Source organism: Triturus cristatus, chromosome 1_2 (genome assembly GCF_964204655.1).
Source record: "Triturus cristatus chromosome 1_2, aTriCri1.1, whole genome shotgun sequence".
NCBI lineage: Eukaryota > Metazoa > Chordata > Amphibia > Caudata > Salamandridae > Triturus > Triturus cristatus.
Genome location: NC_140580.1, coordinates 759,084,872 through 759,103,989, shown reverse-complemented (window position 1 = coordinate 759,103,989; position 19,118 = coordinate 759,084,872). Strand labels below are relative to the sequence as shown.

The window sequence follows — 19,118 nt, the reverse complement described above, 5'->3', positions numbered from 1 at the left end:
TTAACAGCAGACCGTCTTACACCAATAGGCAAGTATGGCATACACCGGTGGAAAATTTAGAGGAAACAGCAAAGTAAAGGGTAGAAGTGGCTCGGGTAAAGGAGCTTCTACCTCTAAACAGTGATTCACCTTCGCTTCCCTCTGATCACGCCACGTCTGTCTAGTGGAGAATACAAGATTTCCTCTGGGAGGAAATCACATCACACCAGTTGGTTTTGAGCAATGGTTCACCATGGCCACTGCCTAGAGCTTCTCACTATCCCTCCGAACAAGCCACCCACAGACATGTCCTCAGCTGAGACCATCTCCAGCACCTCAAGGAAGTGGTACATACGCTCCACAAAACAGAGGCAATATCAGGCGAAACAAATCTCTTTACTTCCTTATTCACAAAAAGAACGGCTCCCTTGGGTTCATCCCAAACCTCAGACCTCTCCAGAAATACATCTTGTCAGAAAACTTCCATTTGACAACTCTGCAGGGGATCATCCCTCTTCTCTGACAAGGTGGACTACATGACGGTGCTTGTTGGGAAGGAAAGGTCCCCAACATAGTGATGGGTATGCACCTTTACAATGAGTACCCCAGCTGCATGGATATCTGGATTCCTGGTACTGATTTTTGGTCATGAGCGAAGATGGATCATGCGTGTGCACCATGACTTAAGCTTGTCTCATGGTGATGCGGTCTCATTAGACTGGGACAGTTGCACTAAGCGCTACCCTCAGAGTGGTAGATGGACACTGCCCTTACCTGGAGTTAAGTGAAACAAGACCGATGGTGGTTGCATGCCTATTATGTGTTTCATAGGAACCAGTAGCGTGAACATGCCTTTTTTATGTGTCACTGGAGTGGTGTCTAGTGGCCCACTCATGTAAAGTTTAGTGGCTGTGTACCTAACTCACCCTTGGCCTGCATGGCTTCTTCGGTGTCGGACAGCTCATGATTCTTGCATATGAATGCCAGGATGTGTGTGTGCATGTGGGAGGTACAAAACACGGAGACCTATGGGTTCCATTTTGAATGCTCAGGGCATGGAGAGGCTAGTGGAGGTGGCGGCTGCCATCCCCAGAGAGGATTGCTGACCTTCCTAAGCACTGAGTTAGGAACGCCATCACTGGAGAAAGGGGAACGGAGCATCCTCTGTGTACATCAAAGGTTTCTTTGATTCCAGGAAGTGTTACTGGTGTGAGAAAGTGCCATCTTTCTTGCATGGTATGCCCCCACTTTTTGCTGAATTTCTGAATGTACTTTGACTGAGTGTGCCCTGGGCTCCTGCCAATCAATTGCCCAGGGCCTATGTTCCTTCCCTAAAAACTCTGCTGAAACCTAAAACCCAAATTGGCAAACCCTGGCCACAAGTCAGCCCCTGGTAAATTGTACACTAGGTACCCAGGGCCTTGTGACCAGGGAAGGCCTCTAAGGGCTGCAGCACTTATGGTGCCACCCTTAGAGGCCCTGTACCCTGACACAAACACACTGCTTTTGCAGACTGAGTGTCTGGATATAGAATAAAACAGAGAGTCGACATGGCACACCTCTCTGTGTGCCATGCCCACAACATACATTGCCCTGGCATACATCAGCCACCCCTCTAGCTGGGTGCCCTATGCCAGTGGTGTGGGTACAGGAGCATGAGCCCTGTGCCCCTACAGTACCCAGGTTCATTCCTGGGCACTGTAAGTGCAGTGCTGCCATTTAAGAGTATATGGTGCTGGGAGATCGTCAACAAGAACTCCACAGCACCATGATGGCTCCACTGAAGACTTGAGAAGTTTGGTATCAAAGTTCTCAGCACATTAAACCCGCACTGATGCCAGTGAAGGATTTAATCTACAATGCACGACAGAGGGCATCTTAGAGATGCCACCTGAACCTAACCTACAATCCACATCTGGTCTGAGGGGCTGCCTAGGCTGCCACACAGCAGACCTGTTGCTGGACCCCTGGGTAGAGAGCCATCCGCTCTCCTGGGCCTGCAACAATGCACATCCTGGGCGAGGTGCTAGGTCTCCTCCCCCAGGATGGGCAGGGGAAGCTTCAAAGGCATGCCGCCTTTGTGAGCTTCTCCAGGCAACTTGCTGTACTCAGGAACTGGCCCCTACCAGTTTTAAACCCCCACTCTGGCGGGAAGACTGTCCGGAAACCCCAAGGAAGGACAGGGGGTGTGCCAGCCTCTGCCAACCCCATCCCTCAGGTGGGGGAGGCGAGGTGAAACACATCTCTGGGCTCTCGCCATCTTGAAAATGGGGAGCCCTGCCCAATCAGGACTAGGCCACTGTCCCCCTCCCACAGGAGAGTGGCAGGATAGGGGTTGTACCCACTCCAGGGTAGGGACCAGATTCCGAAACAGCAAAGAAGATCAAGAAGCAAGAAGACCTGCCGTGCAGCTGCTAACAAGAGGAGGACACCAACTGCTTTGGCCCCAGCCCTACCGGCCTGTCGACCCTCAAACCTGCTCCTGATAAATCCCGGCATCTCCCGTGGCCAGCAACCTCACAAACCCCGGAGGACCTGGCTACCTTGTGACTAAGCATCTGGGACTCCCACGAGCAGTGGTACTGCTCAAAGCATGTAACTGACCCCGGCATCAGCCAGGAACCGCAAACCCTGCACACTCTGCACCCGCCAAGCCTGGCCTGTGCTGGACTGGACAAAGACCACGAGGACGTCCCCCCGGCGACTGTGACCCCGAATCCAGCACCCAAGGACCCACCTCGACGCTCCTGACGAAGCCTGCAACCTCAGAACAAGGGACCCCCCCCCCCCCCCCCAGCGATCAACAGAGGGTAAGATTTCCCAACACCAAAAGGCACCCCGGCGCCTTGCGGCCCCCTGTGCCCAACTCCTGGGAACCTACCTATCCTCCAACTACCCAACTTACCTCTCGAAGTGGTGGTCACACCTGAAGAATCTTCGTCCCCGAGCTTGCAGCCTTTGTTCGTTCTTGAGCTTCTCCATTGCAATACATTGAGCGCCCAGCGACCCGAGTGCCCCTGGCAGTGCAACCTCTACCCCAATCTACTTCCCCATTTGCCCTGAGCAAGTGACCAGGAGCCCAGCTCCCACAGCCGCGTGGCCTTCTAGCCAGCAGCCACCAGACAAGGGCCCCCTGCCTTCCATAGGATAACATTGGGCCTAACTCACTCTGCACCCGGCTGCCCCTGTGCCGCTGAGGGTGTAACAACTGTACTTACCTGACCCTGGGAGACCCCTGAGTCTATGCCCAGAACCTTAACGCTGCCAGCCGAGTACTTACCCAAAAGCCGATAACTCACTTTTCTTCCATAGGGTAACATTGGCTGGTTTCACTTGAACTTTCTTATAAGTGTGGAGTTTCTAAACTTTAAAATATTCACCTAAAATCAACCGAGTAATGAAAACTGAAATACTCACCTGCGATTAGGCGAGATCCCAGTGCTGGATCTTGGTGCCCAGCAAAACACAAAAGATGATGGATGGAATGTTGCACATTGGCAAAACATTCATCCCCAGTCACAGATCTGGGTTTAATCCATTGTTATTTTGCTCACCACGCCACCCCAGTTCAGACATTGCCATATGCAAATCAGTCTTGACCCTGTGCCTCATGGGAACAGTCCAGCCCGAACTACCAAGCCATGTCTTCCCTGGACCGGAATCAAGCATCCTAGGACTGGTTTTGAGGTTTCACCCCTCTTCAGCCAGGATAGCTTGACTCCAGTGGCGTAGTGAGCACGCGACCCACGTCTGGGCATACCCTTTCCACATAGGGCGAACTGAAAAACACACAAGATGATGGACGGAATGTTGCACATTGGCAAAACATTCACCCCCAGTCACAGATCTGGGTTTAATCCATCGTTATTTTGCTCACCACGCCACCCCAGTTCAGACATGGCCATATGCAAATCAGTCTTGACCCTGTGCCTCATGGGAACAGTCCAGCCCGAACTGTACTGGGGTGAATGTATGACATTGTTCTGCATTCTGTCCATCAACTGTTGTTTTAGCATTTGTCACCCCGAGTGGGAAGGGTATGCCCAGACGTGGGTCCCTTGCTCTCCATGCCACTGGAATCAAACTATCCTGGCTGAAGAGGGGTGAAACCCCGAAACCGGTCCTAGGATGCTTGTTTCCAGTCCAGGGAGGACCTGGCTTGGCAGTTCGGGCTGGACTGTTCCCATGAGGCACAGGGTCAAGACTGATTTGCATATGGCTGGGTTCAAACTGGAACGGCATGGGGAGCAAAAAAACGGTGGATTTAGGCCCAGATCTCTGTACTGGGGTGAATGTAGGACATTGTTCTGCATTCTGTCCATCAACTGTTGTTTTTGCATGGATCTTGGTGCCCAGCACTGACCCTGAAAAGTAATTACAACCATACTTACCGCTAACTCCATTTTCTTTCATAGGAAACCATTGACTGTTTTTCTGTGAAATTCCTAAGTGTCGATTTTTGCAAACTAAAAATATTCTTTAAAAATCGTACCAACTGTGAAAACGTAATTACTTACCTGTTTTAGATAGATGTCCCAGTGCTGAGCCTAGGAGCCCAGCACTGGATTACAAAAGTAACTAGAACATACTTTACCGGTAACTTGAACTTTCTCCCATAGGAAACCATTGACTGTTTTTCTGTGAAATTTCTTCTGTCAATTTTGCAAACTTACAAATATTCGTTAAAAATCGCCTTAATAACCTAAACTCATTCTATCAACTGCTTACAGGTGGTATACTAGTGCTGGATCCAGGATCCAACACTGAACCCGAAAAAGTAACAATAACCCCACTTACCTGCTAAGCGAATTTCCTCCCATAGGATAACATTGGGGACTTGATTAGAAAAAGTTTCTAAGTGTCAACTTTTAAAATACCAAAATATTGCTTAAAAATCACAACTGTAACTAAAATGCATTTACTCACCTGTTTCCAAGAACTGTCCCAGGACTGAATCTAGGATCCAGTCCTGGAGTTAGAAAAGTTATCCTAAAAGTAATCAATTGTGTTTAACTCAAAATTCCCATTGAGCTCTATGTATTATTGTGTTTAAAATTGTGTTGCCTATTGCAACAAACTGTAACTATTGCATTCAAAAGTCAATTGTATATTGCAAAGTATTTAACTAAAGCATCTCATTCTGAGAAGGTATATTTTGATACCAATTGTTGGTTCTAAAATAAAACAACCATATATTTTTATATACAAACCATTGGCCTAGAGTTCAGTTCTTGAGTGTGTGAGACCGTATCACTCAGGACGCCAAGAACATTTACCCTGTGCATGGAGCCTGGGGTTGATTGTCCTTCACTACCACTGAGAGGCAAGTGCTGAAGGGGTAGTACTCGGCCCAGTTACTCTGGACCTATAGTAAGTGGGGCTCCAGAACACCTGGAGTCAAAGGCTACAGTGTCTGCGATTGTGCCCTGTAACCCCTCCCTTCTGTGTGGCCCTCTGAAAGGGTTGCTGTCACTGCTCAGTCTCCAGGAGGCCTATTTGCACATACCCATCCCCCTGGCCCACCACCGATATCACTACCAGTAATTCCTTTTTTTTTTTATAATCAACTTTATAAGAGTACTTTCTTTAAGGGTCACCAGTTCTCAATCAAGGATCATGAAATGCCTCACAGTGGTGGATTTCCATTTGTGAAGATGGGGGGGGGCACTTCCTTCTTCCGCTATCTCAACGATTGGCTGATAAAAAGAAGCAGCAGATGAAATGCCTAGAAAACACTCAAACAGCAAATTCCCTTTTCCACAGCTTGGGATTCACCAAAAATGCTGCAAAATCCCATCTCCGACCTCAAAAGATCCAGCCCTTTCTGGGATTTGTTTTGAATGCAGTTCTAGGGCAAGTTTGCCCCAACCACCAGAAAGTGTTGACATTCCAGCAGATGCTGCCTCTTTTTCAGCCCAGTTGCCACCTCAGTCAGAACTGTGATGCACGTTCATGTAACAATGGTCTTGTGCCTTTCCATCGTACTGCGCACCAGACTTCCATTGCAAGAGTACTTCATGAGTATGGCCATGAGTAAAGGGTCATGTGAAAAATCTACTGTTGTTGATGGCCAACACTTATCACACTCTGAAATAATAGAACAGGAACAAACAAAGCAGGCCTTTCTCAGACCCTATTCTGGAGGTGACCATTACCTCCAGTGCTTCCCTTTAAGGCTGGCGAATCTCAACACCATGACTGTGTAGGGAGTGTGGCCTTCTCACCACCAATTACTTAGAACTACTGGCTATAAGCTTTTACCTCTAAGCCTTCTCCGAGGGAGTTTTGGGGGAAGATGGTACTCATCAAGAGGGACAATGATGGCCTTGTAGCACATGCAGAAACAGGGCAGCATGCACTCTCCCAAGCTTTGTGCATCAGTGCAGATGATTTGGCACATGGCGATTCACTATAATATCCAATTCTTAGTGGAGCATTCTCTGTGGGTGGGCAACCGCTTTGTAGACCTACTCAGCAGGATGTGTCAGCAAATTGACGTGTGGGATCTTCACCCGCAAGTACTTACACAGGTATTCGGAGCGTAAGTGCACCCCACATATAGACATGTTTGCCTCCTATGAAAAAACAAAATGTCCAACCTCACTTCCTTGTACCTGCATCCAAAGTCCAAGGGCAGTGCACTATGGATGAACTGGTCAGGGGTCTTTGCTTACGCTTTTCCTTCTCTCCCTCTTTTCCCATACATTGTGAGGAAAGGAGGCAAGTGTCTACTATCATCTTCCTGGTGGCCCCCTCCTAGGCCAGACAGCCCGGATACTCCATGCTTTTGGAAATATCAAAGTGGCTTCATGCTTTCTCCTCAATCAGAAAATAGTCTTCTTTCCACAACCAGAGTTGGAAGCGGAAAGAGATTTATGAACACTAAATGTCAAAGGAGCTCTTGTTTACTACCAAGGACCAGGACCAAGGTTATCCGTAAGCCTGAGCTGCTCTTTGTAGCATTCACAAAACAGTACAAAGAGTCAAGCCATCTATAAAGTAGGGTAGGAAGCTGGCTCTTTATATGATGTATCAAAATGAGATATATCATGTAAATAATCCAGGGGGTTCCCTTATGAGTGGACAGGGGGCTTGCTATGGGAATTCCAAGGTGCTCTGTTAGGGGGTAGTGTGGTCGAGCCGCCTTAGGCTTAACACACAGGAGTGCAAGACATCGGAAAATACACACAAAGATCAATAAATGAGACACACGAATCAAGGAGGAGCTCCACACCAATTTATAAAAATAGCAAATATCTTTATATATGTTTAGGCATTAGAAGAAAATCGTTCAGGTAAGTACGTTTTTAAATATGACTTCTTTTAAGTTCAAAAAGTGAACACTTCAATTTTTGGAGGCTGCAGTGTGATCCTATGGGAGGAAAAGTCAATGCAACATTCCGGTTTAGTACAGCGACTTGCAGGACCCTTCTCCGGGAGTTAAGGTGCGTGGTGGGCTAGGTCCAAAGCAGCATCAGCAGAACACCACCAGCGGCACTAGGGTCGCCAGGTGCAGAGGTGCAAAACGGCATTGGGTGCCCAATGTTATTCTATGGAGAACTATTGAGGTGAAAAGAGGCAGCAGGCTTTGACTGGGTGGGACTGTCTGGCTGATGCTGCAGGGGGATTTAGGACTCATTATGCTCGTCGGTGTAGGGACACCTTGGGTCCACTTGTCACCGTCCCAGGGGCGACGGGTGCAGAGGTGTCTTTAGATGTCTGATTTTCTTTCCGGGAGTAGCCGCGGTAAAGGGGCCTGCGTGCAGAGGCAGCTGGCGACGTCGGAGGGTCCACGAGGGGTGAATCCACGATGGACTCTGTTCCGGAGTCCTTTCTTTGGAGTTTCTGCACGTAACAGTTCCGCTGTTCCACAGGAGTTCTTACTTCTTTATTGAAGGCAGGCAGTCCTCCCAGGTTTTGGAGGCACAGCAGCTGCAGGGCAAGACGTATTTGGCACAGTTTTGATGAGGAATAGCAGACAAGACAGCAGGGCTGGGGCCAAGTCAGTTGATCTCTTCAGTCTTCTGCTTTTGCGGCTCTTCTGTGTTCTTCTACGTAGGTCATCAGAATCTCTTCTTCTGGTGCCAGGGGCTCCCCTAAATACTCAATTTAGGGGTGTTAGGGGAGTGTAGGGTAATAGCTAATGGGCTACAGACCCTTGGGTTCAATACGCCCCCTAGGAAGTGGGCATAACCCTGTACCAAAATTCCTAAGGATGCCATCACAAAGATGGCTACTTCTGAAAAATTGTCCAATTCAGTTTAACTCACCTTAGAGGTGGTAATAGCCAGCTGGTGGCACGCCTACCTGACTAGCTAATTTTCCTGACAGTCCAGTTGCCAAAGGGGCGCTGGAAAAGGGGATCAGCTTCGTCTCTTGTGAGGGGTGCCAGATTCGCCTTTCAAAGGTGGCAGCTCTTTGAAGCTTGCTGGCCTAGGGAGGCTAATCAGCAGGTCATGCTATGGGAGGGGATGTCGCACCCTCTTCCTGGACAGACTTTTGTTCTGGGTCCCCTGATAGCAAAAGGCTCTCACCCTAGGAGTTCAGAACAGAGTCTCGGCTGCCAGGCTGGCAGAAACAAGTCCTGGAGCACACCAGAGGTTGGTAGCTTTTTGGGGGGCACCTCTAAGACGCCCTCTGGGTGCATTTATTGGTAAATCCATCACTGGAATCAGTGTGTGTTTATCAATACCAGATGTTTGATACTAAACATTCGTATCTTCAGTGAAGCCATCATGTCGCTGGGGAACTAGTCTTCACCAGTGTCCAGCATATGTTTTAAAATGGCTTCCCTTTTCACTTGTACTGGCAGTAATAGGACTGACCAGCACAGGGTCATATGCTCATGCCGGTATGCCCTCACTTGTAATATTCAGCAACCTGTCTTAGGGGTGTCAGGCCTGCTGTAGAGGTGACTTACATATATCACATGGCACACAGGAATGGGTGACATGTTTTCACTTTTGTCTGCACCAAGTCACGCGGCCTACGATAGCAGCCCTGTATGTGCTTCATGAGGGCTCCCTAATGGTGGCACAATTCGTGCTGCTGCTTTTAGGGGCCCTCTTTAGTTCCTCAGTCCCTAGGTACCATTGGTGCAGTCTATTAGGTTCTATCAGATGGTGCTAAAGGTTTTGCCGAATGGGTTACACAATTGTGCAGTTTTGGGAAAGAGCTCTAGCACTGGGGACCTGGTTAGCAGGAGCTCAGTGCACTTCCAGTTTAAATCACATCAGTTACCAGGCAAAAAGTGGGGGTGACTATGTCAAAAAGGGCTTCTTTCCTACAAGCTGGTATTACACAGTGGGCAGTCAGGTGCATCCAACCTCCCTAGGACATACCCCACCTGTAAGAAATGGGCATGCATGGCATTCTTTAGAAACATTCCGCTAGCTGACATCCGCAAAGCAGCCTTTAACTGCTGTTAACACCACACACTTTTACTTAGCACTGTTGTGTGGACATTTTAGTCTGCCAGCAGGATGTGGTTGGCCAAACCGTTGCAAGGACTTTGTTCCAGACATGTGCATCATCTACTTGCTAGCCACCACTTGTGCAGGGCACTGCTTTACAGTCTTCACGTAGCATGTGTATCTACAACCACACGTGCTACGAACAGAAAATTTCACTTAACCCTGTATGCATCTGTTCGTATTGTGTAGTGCTGTAGATTCACATGCACCCACACTCCTTCCCTGAATAGTATGATAATTGCAGATATCTCTTCATAACTTATTTGAAACTGCACAATATGCATGGTGCCACATAATAGGCTCTTTCTGGACTCAATACTTATTCTCGGCAACTGAACAAAAAACAATCTAACATGGAGGGTGTGTCAATGCGCATTTTGGGCTAAGTGAGACGTAACAGCATGTCTTGTAACTTGAAAGCTTCTTCGAAGAAAAACAACTTGCAGGCACTTGAGCCCAGCACTAGATGGCAGAAGAATGCAGAGCATGTGAATATACAGAACTACACGCTTCTAACAGATGATTACATGGTGCTTAATATTTGTCTGTTTAAACAGGAATACATAATTAAGAAATCATTTTTATTTAGAAATTGTTCATATACTGTTTTCAAGCAACAACTGTAGTGTTGGAGTGATTACATTGTTTATGTATGTCTTGCTGGTGCAGGTTTCCAATAATTCTCAGCACTGCACCCTTCATTCACAACCAGGCAGTGCTCTCATTGTGTTTGCTTTTTGATGAGGTAGCCCTCCTGGCCTTATACATAGAAACATGTTTCTTTCTTTTTCTTTTAGGCCCCCGAGTTGTTTGAGAATAAGTCCTACACTGTCACTGTTGATTACTGGAGCTTGGGCACCATGGTGTTTGAATGCATCGCTGGCTTCCGGCCTTTTCTACACAACCTACAGCCGGTCGCATGGTAAGAGGTCTGAGAACAAGCCACTACTTACATGCATAAGCTTACCAATCAATCTTCAGAGCTTTTGAAAATAAATGTTTTATTCTGACGGTTACTTTTAACTGCAGATTCCTCGCCATGTATATATTCCCCAAGTGCCAGATTGGAGCTGGATACTTTAAAGCAGTTCTCCTGTGTATGGTAGGTGGCGTCGTACAGCTCTGCTACGTTGTCTTCCTCTCCGGAAGTGACAAGTGGAGCCGCACAAAAGCGCTATCCATCCATGTGTACTGACTTGAGTATATTTCTTTCCGTGCTTCCAGACTCTGATCCGTAGCTTATCCTTTGTCTTTTGACCAAGAACTTTTCCAGTTATTCAGTGTGCATAGAACAATGCGCCCCCTTCCTAAAACAGAAAACACCAGCGTATAGGGACTGTCGCAAACAGATGTCTGTGACAGACCTGACGAAGTCTGTTTGTGGTGCCTGGTGTCGAACCATGATTCAAAGACTTGTGATGATTGTGCCCCAATAAACCTAAGGGGCATATGGGACAGTGAGACCAAACTACATCCCCAAGCATAAAAAAACTCCATGCTGCAACCAGTCACAGTTGAAAGGAAGTTCAAGTGAAACCAGAAGTAGTCAAAATGGGTATCAGCCCCTTCCCGCCACTCTCTGACTCCAGGGAGGACGCAAGAGCCTCAGTTTTCCTCCCAGTCTCGCTCAAAATCTCAACGGAAGCCTGAGTCTCAGCTTGACCCCAGCTAACACTGAATTCCCTAGTCCTTTGGCAATGTTGCAGCAAGTATAGGCCTTCAGAGAGGCCATGCAGCATATGTCTGCCACTTTTCTGGCTCTTTGTGGTGTGCTTTCGGGCCCCAAGCATCCACAGTGGCCTCCAGTTGAACTCCAGATGGCAGTTCTTCGTCATCCTCTGTCTGTGCCCATTGGACAGCATAGGGTTGGTCATCGGCTCTGGTGCCAACTTCGGATCTGGCGCCATCTCCTTCATTGGTTCCCTTTGTACCGATGCTGGCTGTAGTGTCTATAGTGCAACCATTCAGATACTTTGCCTTTACTACATGGTAGGGCTTAGACTTTACATATTCTTTTTGATACAGACTCAGAAAATGTTAACTAGGGTGATTGGGATGACTATGTGCTCCAGTATGACAAAGAAAACTGGGGTTAAGATCTTCAGGATGCCAGTGCGCTGGACACTTTCCCAGATACAGGCCTTGCGTCCGCCTTGGTCCTGCCATGGAGCAAAGTGCCTCTTTCACTGTTGTGTTGTGAAGGGCATCAGAGGTTCTAGATTTACAAATACCCACTGGTTACTAACCTGGTTAGGTTTCTACCGAACAACTCTTATTATTATGGATGCTCCTTTGGTCACTTGGTCAAAACCTTGTTCAGGTTGCGTGTCCCCACCACCCTCCCTAGGCGACCTAGCTTTTCTCACTCAGCACCTGATACCAGAGAATCTTGTGGTGCAGGTGTCTGCCAGCAAAATGAATCCCAATGGTTTCCCTACAACTCTGCCTGATTGAGAATCCAAACTCATTGCGACATTTCAGAAGGTCATTTTTTTTCATCCACCAGCCTGGTCCACAGATCTGTGAATGTTAGCTGCCTACTGTGCCGCTATTGTCATGCCATGTGGGATTCTGTAGCACAAGGTTGATCAGTAAGGTTGAGTGGAACGCTAGCTAACTTCTCCCTCCTCCATTGATATTTTTCGAGGGCACATGGTTAATCGTATGTTACGGCTGATCTCCGGGCACCCAGGTTTTTATGGACAGTCGTGATGCAGCAGAATTTTTCATTTGCTCGCTACTGGACAAGACTGGCTTCTTAGGGTGAGCAATAAGCACTAATCAGGCCCTCTGGCGCCATACTTGAATGAGGTCTAACGTATTTTCCAGGGATGTTCAGGCATCCTTAATAAACATGCCTTTGACGGCTTCCACCTTTTTAAGCAAAAAAGCGGACCACATTAGAACATTTCAAGAAGAGCAGAGCCACAACACATTCCTTGGGCCTTTCTACTCCTACGAGCCCATTCCACCAGCAATTTCACACTTTCTGTGGCTACGATAGAGGTTTTCCATTTCGCCAACGCCAGGCTCTGGCAGCCTAACGGGCCTTTCAGCCCTTTTGTAGCCGTAACCGTGGTTCTCAGAGACAGCGTTCAGGACAGCAGGGACAGCATGCACCTGTCCATCCAGCAGCTACAGCTGCAGAACCACTTTAGAGTGAGTGTCCTTGCTGGCACTCAGTTACACTGCCGCAGGCTGTAATATTTTCTTTAAGGGGTGGCAAGCCATCACTTAAGGGGGTCCTTCAAATTGTCCATTGGCGATACACCCTTCCATTTCTTTCCACTTCGTTGAACCATCCACCACCATCAGGCAGCTAACGAAGGACCGCCTGTCATTTGTGCAGCGCAAAGTGTAGGCCTGTTTGGTCTTAAGACCAGATAGAGGGTTCTGGCCTTAGAAGTAGGAGCAGTGTGTTTGTCCTGCTACATTCTTGTGCTGATGAAAGACCTGAGACCTTTGTCCTAATTTAGGACTTATTCCAATGAAAACCTTTCTGCGAAAGGACAAGTTCAGGATGCTCACCCTTGCTCCAGTTATGTCTGCCCAACACCTCAGAAACTGAATGGTGGCTTTGGACTTGCGAGACGTTTATTTTTATTTTCCCATTCTCCAAGTCCAAAGTGCTTGATCATGGTTGCTCAGGAGTATTTACTGTTTGCAGTCTTCCCTTTTGAGCTCCCCAGTACCCTCCCAAGTGTTAACGAAAGTGAGGATGGTAGTCATAACACACGTTCAGATGTTGGGGGGGGGGGTACCAGTCTTCCACTACCTCAACTACTGGTGGCTGAAGGCAGGCTAGCCCAAGACACTCTTTAACCCCCTCCAGATTATGATAAACCTTTTAAAATCAATGGGGTTCTGTATCAACATGCCAAAGCTACACCTTACTCGTTTGCATACACTCCCTTTCACCAGAGCTATTCTGGAAATTTAGGGTTTTGTGCCTTCCCCCAGAACGAAGTGTCCAGGACATTCAAGCTACGATCCTAATGTTTAAGTCTCCATCCTGGATCTCGGTGCAGATGACTGTGTCTCTTGTGGCTACTGGCCTCCTGCATCCTGTTGGCCAAACATAACAGATGGCAAATGTGGGCTCTGCAGTGGGACTTTTAATTCCCAGTGGGTCCAATGTTGACGAAATCTGTTGGAATGTGTGCAGATTTTGAATGAGACTGCAAACGATATATGGTGGTGGCTTCTGGACTCCGATTCAGTTTTTTCTCCCCTAGCTGAGCAAGGGCTTTGGGCACAGTTAAGGGCTATGTATTGGCTCCTCTGTCTATTTTGTAGTTGCTTAATAAGCCTTTGCTATTTAAATTGCCTGTTGTAATGAGATTTCTGAAAGGTGTGCAACATTTGTTTCCACCAAAACCCTTTGTGATGCCTCACTAGGAGTTGAACTTGGACCTCACTTTTTTGATGTGCAGCCCTTTTGAGCCACTGCACAGTTGTCATATGAGACTTCTGACTTTGATGAAAATATTTCTCATTGCAAATAACAGCGGCTGGATGTGAAAGTGAGATGCAGTCTCTTTCTGTCAACCCAGTTGTATGCAGCTTTCTTCCCAAATACGTTAGTGTTTAGGATCTGTGCTTCCTTTTCTACTGAAAGTGGTCTCTCCAATTCATGTCGGAAGGAAGATCACCTTTCCGGAATTCTTTGTTCCACCTCATCCCTCTAAGAAGGAAGAGAGACTTCACTGATTCAACCCATGGAGGTCAACAATATCCATCTTACCAAGGAACGTGGAGTGGACGAGCAGGTCATTGTAGGGATCTCCGGAGAAAAAGAAGAGCAAAGCAGTGTAAAAGCAGACCCTCTGTTCTCAGCACAAAGATATTCTAAACACTGGTGAAGAAGCAGCCTCCTGAAGGCTTACAAGCTCACTTTACCAGAGCCATAGCTGCTACCTCTGTAGTTGCATGCAGAGTGGCTGTCATGGACATTTTTCAGGTGGCTACGTGGGCATTAGTACACACGTTCATGAAGCACTTCTGCTTCTACCATCAGGTCTGTTGAGAGGTGCATTTTGCCCTCCCGGTCTTTCAGAGCTTTTTGTGTATGAGCCCATTCACAGACCCACTTCCTTGGGAGTTATTGCTGTTGTATCTGTTCTGATGTGGAGGAATCTGTGGTTAATAGTATCCATCAGAAGAACATGTTACTTTCGTTATCAATTTGTTTTTTGTGAGTAGTCTATCTAACTGCAGATTTTTCACCAACCCCAAACCCACCTCTCCATTCTGTGAACTGGATTCTTTTCATATGTAAATGGTCCCAGTTTTAGAGATCTTCATACTGGTCATGCCAATCTGTTAAGTGGCTGTGCATCTGAGATGGCCTAGAAAGCAAAGGAAGTCAGCACCCACAGGTGCTGACTTCTATGCAGCTCCACTCGTCACTCCCTTAGTGGAACAATTTCAGCACACGATGCCGCCACCTAGCACACTGGTGAACTGCTTTAAAGTTTCTCATCCAGTCTGACAGACACCTGGGGAATATTCGTGTAGTGAGAAGTCTGCGATTAGAGCATCCACCAGAAAGATCACTACTGGGGGTATGCAACTTGTTCATAACTGCCATTGTTAAGAAATATTGCTTTTATATTCTGACTTGGCTATAGTTAATGCAGTTTTGTCGCACAACATAATTACGTTCTTTATGAAAATGCTGCCATAGTGCTGCCTTTACCAACAAAAAACAACGCAGGATGAAGACTAAATGGGAGTTAGGAATGGAGAAGGAGAATAGTTCAAGCGTAGCAGCCTCTAATTCTTTCTCATCCTCTCAAGAGGCCGATTTCCACAAATGTCGCAAAAATATTTACGGCAAATAGAAATTAAATCTTTCCTAATTCCCTTGGCAAATGTCTCTGTCTGAATTGGAACCCTTGAAGAAGACATCACAAAACTACATGCAAGTAGAATAAAACTAATGGGGATTTACATGTCCCCAGCATAGAGTAGTAGACCAGCTACAGACCTCATCCTGCTCTTTTACACATTTGAGTAACTTTTTTATTGGGTACCTTTCATGAAATGCATTCAGAATGATTCTTGCACAAAAAATAAACCGTTTCCAAATATAATTTTGAATCTTGTATCCATCTCTGTGTATGAAGAGGAAGTTGGTGCAACGTGCTAGCAGTTCACTATGTAAGTTTGTAGCTGCCTTCCAATTTATATAGACCATATGACACAGACTTGCATTGCCAGACAGCTTTGCAAGCAGCTTTTCAACATTTGGTCACTTTAACTTGTCTGTTAGCTGGTTCCTTTCTATTTCATATTGACTGATTTCAGACCGTTGAATCCACAGCACTGTACTGGCTGTTAGTGCTATGTCCCCACTCAGTGTATAAAGTAGTATGCTAAATATATTAACCTGCCTGCTGTCAGTGAGCCCCATACACAGAAACATTAAAGAACAGCATATTACTCTTCATACTGGTCTAGTCTGTAACAATCCTGGTTCCAAATTGCTCAGTGCATATTTGCTGCTTTCTCCCTGTACTGATCCTTGCATAACTGTACCTTTACAGCTCCCCGAATCTTTTCACATCCCGGCTTAAGTACATGCAGCCGTGGCCCATGCAGGTAACGGCGATGGGGCCGGGTAAGGGGGGATTTCGAGGGACGATGCAGAGGGAAAATTAAATAATTAATTTTCCCTCTGAATCGCCCCTTGAAATCCCCCCTTACCCGGCCCAACCGCTGTTACCTGCACGGACCGCGGCTGAGTACATGTGCCATAAAGACTGCTCACACCCAGGCATACCGGCTTGTTGTACCCCCTGAATAGGTGTAGACTGCTTTCTGGCTGGTCCCAAAAACACTGACCAACACATGGTTCTCTTGATGATCTCCCTCCCTGTGTGTGTTTAAAGGCAGTATCTCCTTTTCTGCTAACAGACAGGAGCATGCCGATGTATGTCAGGGAAGCCTATCATCGTGTTGTTCCCAGTCTATTGACCACAAACAGATGACCAAACATTCACATAGCCCTGTGAAGACTCCATCACATTTGACTTCACATGACCAGTGATCTCAATATATTAAAACATTACTTCACTCACTCCTGCATTCCGACATTCACATAGAGCTACATGCTACTTGATCACATAAAGGCTTTATGAACTTCAGTTGTTGGTTTTAGTTACCTGTGCATATAACTACAACTGAGTGCATACTTGAAGTCACCTTTCCTTCCAAATCTAAGCTATTTGTATTTACATTTTTTGAGCAGGCATGAGAAAATAAAGAAAAAGGACCCCAAACACATTTATGCCTGTGAAGAGATGGCAGGCGATGTCCGGTTCAGCTCGCACTTACCACAACCTAACAATCTTTCTAGGTAAGTGGGAAGATGATGGTCTAGCCATAGGGGTCAACAGAAAGCCTAGGATATTCCTGTTCTGTTTGCATAGCAGGTCCTGATGGGTGTTTCACCAATGTATTGATTGCAAAGTCTGTTAATCTGTGTGGTATCTGTGGGCTATATAAGCTACCTCACTCCATAGTTATTACTTGTGCATAATAAATTGTAGGACAAATACGTTTTTGGGGGCCTATATGGTGAGAGTACTAACCTGTTGTCATACCCCTTTCAGGTGGCCAGGGGGAAACGGGGGTTACTGGGCCACAACCTTGGTGGTTGAGTGTTTTACCACTGCTATCCTGTGGCCAGCACTACTATTGCTTTGCAAACTGAACCAAATACAACCCTTTCCTCACTTGACTCTCATTTGTAAAGAGGGCGAGCAGTAATGAGCTTCTCAGGGAGATTAAAGCAGGGTTGCAGAGACTTCAGAACCAATACTCACCCCCTCCCGCAGAGTAAAAAAGATCAGTGCTCAGCCCAGTGTTTCCCTTTGTAGGAAAGACAAGTACTTTATTACACAGAAAACAAAGAATTACACTACACAATCAATAATGCATATATGGTTAACTGGTGCAAGTCTTTGTGCCCCTTGGGCTCCTGCTGACTAGTCCACTTCCTGCCCCACATGAGTTCCTCTGTCTCTGCATGCTTCCTCCTTCAGGATCAGCATTTGAGGTACATAGGTGGGTGCAACGCATACACCCCACCCACCTATTGATCTAAACTTACCAGTCTGTCTCTCTGGCTTAGGCTTATTCAGTCTCTCATCAAGTTCATAGTAGCAGTGCAAGACTGCATTCATCCCTTCATTGGTAACTGGATCTCACTGTCAGCAGTAGCTTCCAGTAGCCAGATGGGAGTCTTCTCAGGAACCGTACAGCAGCCGGTTGCGCAGCACATCGCCTCGAGGGTCGTGACAGGGGAGAATGCTTCTGACTAGGGCCATCTTTCTGGCAGCAGGATGCAGATTGTGGCTCACTCTGGCAGTCTGGTGGGTACTCGGTTCACAACGCAGCTCACTCCAACACTCCACTTAGTGCTTGATGCTTCTTCGTGAGCATGACTGACACACCCTCAGACAATTTTTTGGCGCAGGGGACCCCGAATGCTATCCTAAGCACATAGTACCTCAAGGCAAGGACATTGATTCTTCATGAGGCACCTTTATGGAACCTCTTGGGTCACTTAATCTTCCGAACTGGCTCCGACCCAACAACACATATGGTAGTTACACTGTAACACAGTCCACGTGGGGCCAGATGAGCCACCAAAAGGCACTTATACTAGCTTCAGTCGGGCCCACCACACGAACATACTATTCCAGGTGCGTCGCAGTTTAACACGGATAAATTATAAAGGTTGCACTGCCCATTCCTGCAGCACCATGATTCCGTCTGCGTATTTGATTAGCGAATCTCTGTCGGACAGACCCTACACCACAGTTAGTTGCAGCAGTCCCTTCCACGATCCGCTCCTCCTGCATGATTGGGCCTTCCATCCCATAGCTGGAATATCTTGGCATCCAGGACAGTCCAGAAAATCCTGCTTCACATCGGTCTTCAGGTGATAGTCCCTCTCCTCTAGGCTGTTGATTATCCGTACCAGTATTCCAGGTCTGCTTCCTTTGAACTATCTTCGGTCTGTTTTCTTTCCATGTGTCCTGGCCAGGCCAATTTCCAGGCCTGGCCTTTCTTTGCAAGGATGCTCTGAAAGGCAGGGCAGTCTCCAGGTGGAGTGCCCACCACAGATTTACAAAGGTCGGAGCAGGCCTGCACCCAGCTATTAATGACTCCTAATCGCAGAGATCAACAGGAGAAACAGGAATCTGAGCCCCTTCAAGGGCTCCTTTCCCTAACAGGTACTGCAGGCCTCACCCTGTACCCTTGCCATCTACCTAGTGGCAGCTGCAGTCAGTCATTTTGCAGCTCAGTGTATCAGGAATGGCCCAAGACCTTCTCAGTGAAGCCTGTCTTCTCTTTCTTCACCATAGCATCTGGTCCTCTCACCACCTCCCCTCTGCACCGCTCCCCTTCCCCCAAGAAGAGATCCCAGCAATATGCATCTGTGGTATGAGGAAACAGACCTCTTCTACATCTTGTACTCTGGTCCTGGCTATGGGATTCAAATTTGGAACCCGCAGGCCTGTATCACTCCTGCATGGCACACTATTAGTCCTAGTACACCACAATGTACAGGGCATTGAATGTCAGTGTTCTGGATTCCAGGATCTTTGTGAGCAGCAGAACTTCATATGAATGGGCCTCTGATTGCATATTTTG

The 19,118-nt window shown here is 47.2% G+C and overlaps 1 protein-coding gene across 1 annotated transcript in view; it reads left to right on the top strand.

The window, feature by feature from the left end:
- LOC146867969 (uncharacterized) overlaps positions 1 to 19,118 on the top strand; it is a 503,249-nt gene that overhangs the window by 156,429 nt on the left and 327,702 nt on the right. Inside the window, exons 8-9 of the mRNA XM_085623836.1 lie at positions 10,250 to 10,374; positions 16,705 to 16,812. Coding sequence (XP_085479962.1) covers positions 10,250 to 10,374; positions 16,705 to 16,812 — 233 coding nt within the window. The remainder of the gene's footprint in view (positions 1 to 10,249; positions 10,375 to 16,704; positions 16,813 to 19,118) is intronic.